Source organism: Pogonomyrmex barbatus, unplaced genomic scaffold (assembly GCF_055798465.1).
Source record: "Pogonomyrmex barbatus isolate J1 unplaced genomic scaffold, ASM5579846v1 scaffold20, whole genome shotgun sequence".
NCBI lineage: Eukaryota > Metazoa > Arthropoda > Insecta > Hymenoptera > Formicidae > Pogonomyrmex > Pogonomyrmex barbatus.
Genome location: NW_028297117.1, coordinates 2,837,042 through 2,843,230, shown reverse-complemented (window position 1 = coordinate 2,843,230; position 6,189 = coordinate 2,837,042). Strand labels below are relative to the sequence as shown.

The 6,189-nt window shown below is 41.3% G+C and overlaps 1 protein-coding gene across 5 annotated transcripts in view; it reads right to left on the bottom strand.

Moving 5' to 3' along the window:
• Positions 1 to 34: 34 nt before the first annotated feature.
• Positions 35 to 6,189, bottom strand: part of LOC105429131 (GTPase-activating Rap/Ran-GAP domain-like protein 3) — a 28,715-nt gene continuing 22,560 nt past the window's right edge. For all 5 annotated transcript variants that reach the window (XM_089077896.1, XM_089077897.1, XM_089077898.1 and 2 more), the window contains 11 exons: positions 6,064 to 6,130; positions 5,872 to 5,974; positions 5,655 to 5,753; positions 5,045 to 5,257; positions 4,273 to 4,544; positions 3,702 to 3,987; positions 3,018 to 3,475; positions 2,460 to 2,796; positions 2,136 to 2,222; positions 1,713 to 1,985; positions 35 to 1,575 (listed from right to left, as the gene is read on the bottom strand). In XM_089077896.1, the coding sequence (XP_088934022.1) occupies positions 1,328 to 1,575; positions 1,713 to 1,985; positions 2,136 to 2,222; positions 2,460 to 2,796; positions 3,018 to 3,475; positions 3,702 to 3,987; positions 4,273 to 4,544; positions 5,045 to 5,257; positions 5,655 to 5,753; positions 5,872 to 5,974; positions 6,064 to 6,130 (2,443 nt within the window). In that variant the 3' untranslated portion in view covers positions 35 to 1,327. The remainder of the gene's footprint in view (positions 1,576 to 1,712; positions 1,986 to 2,135; positions 2,223 to 2,459; positions 2,797 to 3,017; positions 3,476 to 3,701; positions 3,988 to 4,272; positions 4,545 to 5,044; positions 5,258 to 5,654; positions 5,754 to 5,871; positions 5,975 to 6,063; positions 6,131 to 6,189) is intronic.

Sequence of the window (6,189 nt, the reverse complement as noted above, 5' to 3'; positions counted from 1 at the left end):
GACTACGTGGCAACATGTATTTATAAAGCGTATGTAAGGCGATAAAATGAATTTATTAAATAGACATCGAGGTTACAGATTAAAATGATAATCACGCAGAAAGAAGGCGCGGTGGAGTATAAAAAAAGTACTATTCATTTTTTCGGTGGAAATGCAACGGTAACATATATTTTATTAATTATTTTCTTTATATACATATGACGCGTAAACATCGACATTTATTCACATGTCGGAATAATGTTAAACTTTTTATTAAATAAAAATAAGTGCGGATGCGGCGTAGCCTGGTAATCATCAGGTAGCCGATCAACCACGATCATCTCCGGCAACATTCTTCGCGTGCCTCTTTTACATTCGAGGAAACACGTGATTCATCGAGCTAACGCGCATCCGAAAAATGCCCTTTCTCGTATCTATTAAGTACATGTTAAGTTTGACTCACGGTTAAAGTCATTCGACGTCAGAAATATTTTCGACCATTGACCACGGTCATTAGCCTGAAATTTTATTGTTTAAAGTCAATTTCGAAACGATGAGAGAAGCTACGATACACAATGTCACTTGGAAAAAATCCAGAAGCAAGTAGTGTCTAAAGTGTCGCCGTTATTATGCCACGACACGATGCCATTGAGTCCTTAATTACGGATGACGCGAAATAAAACTAATTTAATTTAATAGAGAAAAATACCCTGCGAAATATTTCCGCAAATTCAAATTTTACATTGTATTATAGCAAAAAAGATTAAAAGAAAAATAAAGGAAAATGGAGGATCACCGTAGGTTATAATTTATTATTGAAATTTTTGCAATTGTCTTTCTTCAAAATTCTGAATTTTAACACAATATTTCTGTAATAATACACGAAATAAACAGAACAAACAGAAAATGTATTATGTCTATAACAAATTACTGTCAAAATAGTAATCGAAATAAAATATCTCTCAAAAGAAAAATCATTAAGAAAAATAATTAAGAAAAATAATAATTAATTTGTACATAATTACTTTTCTTTCCGTAATTAAGACATTAATGTATTCCCGTCAAAATCTACCCAAACAATAACTCGTGCGCGCGATCGCTCTTACATTCAAGATATATACATGCAATGGCGACGCGCGCTAACAGCATAACAATGACAAAGATTTTCATGTGTTTTCTCATATGAGAACGAGAAGTCAGGTACGTGCGGTCGGTTTGGTTTTGTTTTGTTTTTTTTTTTTTGTTTTTTTTTTTTTACTTTTTTTTCCGTGATCGATCCTTTAAAGATCACGCAATTAACGCAATTGTTTTTGGCGAGCGCCAAGAACGCGCTCGAAGCTACGGCGCTCTATTTTTTACATGGCGACGGCAAATTCGTGGTTGGTGTGGGTGTAGGACTGCTGCTGCAGGACCTGCTTAACACACGTTGCGGTTCGACGTTCAGGAAAGTCCTGTCGGAGGTCGGTGGCGCGGAGACGATTTCCGGCTCGGTGGGACTCGGACATCTTCTTTGACTGCAGTTGGATGCCGTGCTCCTTGACAGCGTCTGCAGTGGTATCCGGTAGATCCTTATCGGTTTCCAGTCGGTTTGACTGTCTGTGAAAGGGAGATTTCTCGGTGTGAGAAGATTGGCCTCAGCGTGCGTTTTGTCAAATATTCCGTGCTAGCGATTGCACCGATGAGAATCTCGAGTTTCAAGAATTTTAAGACAAAGGAAATCGGAAGTCACGTACTCTGAACGCTCGATCGAGAGGAGGACGAGGAGTGGGCGGTGGGCGGTGGGCTGCAAGGCATTTCCTCCTTCTCAAGGGGCTTCGAGTCCAGGCGGATTCGCTCGCATTTTCCTAAAAGGAATTCCGGCGCCGTGGTCGCGAAGAAGATGTCCCGTTTCGAAGTGATCAAGTTGATATTGGGCATGGCGATCGTGTGGACCAGGTTGCCGTTTATTATCAATCGAATCTCCATCGTGTCGCTAGTGAAGGCGATCACGTATGGAAAGGCACAGGCTGTGTTATAAATAAATGCAACATTTGTCAAAGGAGATATCTATACAGTCTGTTAAGTAGCGAAAAATTAATGCGAATTATTTTACAACGTTATTATGATTATATTGTATAACGTAATCGATGTCGTAGAAGACTTCAAATCGGTCGCACCTACGGCTGTCGGCATCGAATTCCAATTGAAGTCGAACTCGGTCGGCGCAGCGTTCTCTTCTGCCAGCTTTTGAAAGTGACACGTATCTAAGGGATAAAAAATATTGAATAATCGATAAATATTGCAGATATTATCGTTGAAATCAAATCGAAACTTGTCAAATCGAAATATCAGAAAAGATTTATTAAAAATGTTCTGTACGAGCTTCTGTTGACACATTCATTTCTTGCATAGATGGAACGAGTTACGAGTAATTATTTATCAAGCTCGGAAGAGATCGATGTCTCTCGGGGATTAAAGATTAAAGATGAAATGCGACCTACTGTTGTAACAGAGCAATAGTTCCGGCTCCTCGTCCTCGCGAAGATCCAACGCCGCTACCAAGTGTGGCTTAGGCGTCGCTTCCAAATGAACAATCCTCGAAGCACCGGAGGCAGAGATTAACTCGAAATGATGACGAGCGCCGCAGCACAATGTCCACTCGTTTGCCGGATCAACGCTCTCGATCATCGTCACTAACGAGGGCGTTTCGCTCGCGGTGAACTCCTTCAGCAGCAGAAAACCGTCGGTGGTGTCGGTGTCAGCTGACGAGCACCAGATGGTCCAGGCTGCATTGTGCTTCCATTGAAGGACGGTCAATCGGCGGCCGACGACTACGCACTGTATCGCACAATCACAATCGTACGTAATCTCGTCTCACACGAATGTAAACTTGAATGTAATAATAATAATAATAATAATAAGAAAAAGAAGAAGAAGAAAAGAAGACATTTATTCAAGTACTTTACTACCGCCGCGCGGTAATAAAATCTTGACTGCATAAACTACATAAATTCTCGTCTTTCACGTTAGTTACTCGATACGTATACCGTGCGTATTACCATGCGTAAGTGTGAGCCTCCGGGTCTCGTGATGCTGTACAAGCCGCATCCCCGCGTACGCCGCAGCTTCCTCTCCTTGATATGCGGTCGGCTTCGAACGGCCGGCGCGCGAACGCGCATCCGCGCTCGCGAACGCGCCGCCGGCTGAAACTTGGCGGTGGCGCGGGTGAAATTGTCGCAGTCGTCGGCGTCATCCTCGTCGCAATCGTCATCGTCGTCCTCGGCGTCCTCGTCGTCGTCCTCCTCCTCCTTCTCCCGATCGTCGTTCTCGCGATCGTTGAACAGCTCGGCGCATCTCGCGGACGCGTCGCTCTCGAACTCCCGCAACCGGAAGACGTAGACGCTGCTCTCCTTGCCTTTGTCGCCGGCGCGAAACAGAAGGATACCGTGCTGTTCGACCACGTCCAGCTGCTTGATCTGCACCGACTCGTCGAAGATCAATCTGTGCGAGACTCCGTCTGGAAAGATCGAAAAAAAAAAAAAAAAATCGGCAAACTAGAATTGATCATTTACTCTCTACTTGTGGATTCATATAGCATTTCCGATTTTATTTGTTGCAAAAATTTACAATTGTTTAATCAATTATTAAGTTTAACTTTGTTAATACGCTAAATTGTATTTTATATATGTTTTTTGGTAATTGAATTTTGAGATAATATATTTATTGTATGTTGTATGGATTACCTTCGATGAGAAACGTCCCGTTCTCCGAGGCGAGGATCAGCCTGCTCTCCAACCAGACATCACCGCAAACGACCTCGTAAGGAAAATCAGGATAGATGCATCTCGGTTCCCATGGTCTAGGCTTTAGAGGGCCGACAGTGGCAAGAGAAGTGGGTGCGAGGCCACGCATTATAGCTTCCAACTTAAGGGCTTGTCCGACTCGTACCATTTCTACAGCGCGTGTCTCTTCTCGCCGTCGACCTGGAGCCTCGACGACATCGGAAAGCGCTCGGCGATTTAGCATACTCTGTTATTTTAAAAAATTATTTTGAGTTTATTTTTTTAAATTACGATACGATACTTTTCATTTTAATTATTTGATATTGATTAAGTATTATTTTTTTTTTTTTTTTAATTTTTTTATGAAAAATTAAAGATCGTGTTGATATCAATATTATTTTAAAAGAAATATTAAATGTTATTATTAAATTATTACGTTTCATCATTATTACTTTAAATAAAAATTAACGAAACGCGAGAGAAGGGAAATACAAGCGAGAGTAAATTGCAGCTTTTTCGCAAAGTAACTTACGTTGCTCTTGCTGTCTTGCGAATGCTCCTGGTACATGTCTCGCAACAGGGCGTCGAGGGTTCTTTCCCTCTTCCTGGAGAATGTCGGGGTGTCAAATGTAGCTTTTTCACCATTGATCAACTTAACGAGGAGAAATTCGCGGAGATTATACGGGTCCTCGAAAACCGGCGGGCAGGGAAGGCTCGGTCCGAACAGAGGTACGTTCTCGTCGCAATAAATAGCGACTCGCCACCCCTTGCCGTTCGGCTCGGTCGTCACCACGGCGAATACGTCTAGGAGAATTGATACACTCAACTAATTGATATACTCAACTAATTATTTTCTTTCTTACATAATTATATTTTATATAACCACATTATATTTTCTTATGTAGTTACATTTTATATAACTGCATTATACCTTTATTTTCTATAAAAAATGCACTTTCGCTGTATTCTTGAATCGATTTGTGATTAATAATATACAACGGGTAAAAGCTACGGAGAGAATAATTTTAATGACAATTTCTGAAACTAATGATAGAATTATTTTGACTGAGAATTTCTATTACAATTGGAAATATACATAACGGAGATAGATCAATACGTAATGCGCTGTTTGAAGTTTAAAAACATGCGAAAATCTGTAGGCGTAAAAAAAAAAAGAGATAAGAAAATTGAGAATTACTGTATTAGATGGTATTTTAGCTTGCGCGCTCTTTATGTAAACAACAATGGGCGACGTTCGGTGATATATCGTACGTGACCTTATCGTGATATTTTTCTTAACTTACGGGTAAATTGACTTCTTATGCAGTTCGGATTGAAAGTATCCACGGCTGATGGATCATCCGTGTAAATGATGTTAACGATATCGTTCCCGATGTGCCTTTTCCTTTCGAGCTGCTGCGGATTGTCTTTCGAGTACGGCAACATCGTGCTAACGTGATACATAACTTCGTGACCCGCATAAACGGTGTAATAACTTTCCTTGCCCGTCATGTCTCCTGAAAAACGACAGAACGTGCGAGTGGAAGCAAGAATAACGTTTCCTCCGAGTCGCTACGTGTTTATTCATATCTTTAAATTCTGGGAGGTCAAAGACATTGCAAAAAGTAAAGAAAAGGCTCGTTTAATCGGCCGATGTTCATTCATACTTTAACATATTATAAAATTGTTATTACATGCACATATTGTTACATTTATATTCATGAAAAATGTAATCTCTCGTGAAATGGAAAAGATAGTTCAAACGGTTCGTTAGAAATCGGAAGACTCGGAGGAAGGACACACAGAAAATTTTCAAGTTCTGTGTAACAATCTAAAGAGACGAGTGACGATTGCAGGCCTCTTCTGATTGCAGATCTCCAGTTTGCACTGCCAATATCCATGTCATCAGCGTACCTTTCACGTCCAAGCCGCCCCTATATTTGTCCCAACCTTTGAGCCGTATCCTCTCACCCAAGATTTCCAGGAAGTTCTCGAAGCCCGGGCTACCACTTTCTGCGAGCAATGAGAAACGTTCCTCAGAAATCGATAGCGCTATCTATTATCACTTAATTTCTCCTATCCCAGCCAGATTTGTCTTTTGTTCTCGCCGACACTCCCGACACGGCCTTACCGTTAGACAACATCTCATCATCGGTGATCTGACCCTCCCTCGCGTAAATCACGCCAAACTTGAAGTTCACCGAGCCTTCTTGTTCCTCTAATAATAACAGATCCTGCGAAGGATCATTGAATTAGTTCGTTATCTCCTTTATGACGCTCATTCTCGAGCGTCTGAAACGTCATGAGACTCTCGCGAACGTACCTTTTGTAGTTCGGGCGCGAAAACCTCTCGCGGCGCCTTTTCGAGCTTTTCCAGACTGAAGAAGTTGCTGGAAGATAGATAATAGATTTCACACACTTTGTATTTTTTTTTTTTTTCAATCTACGA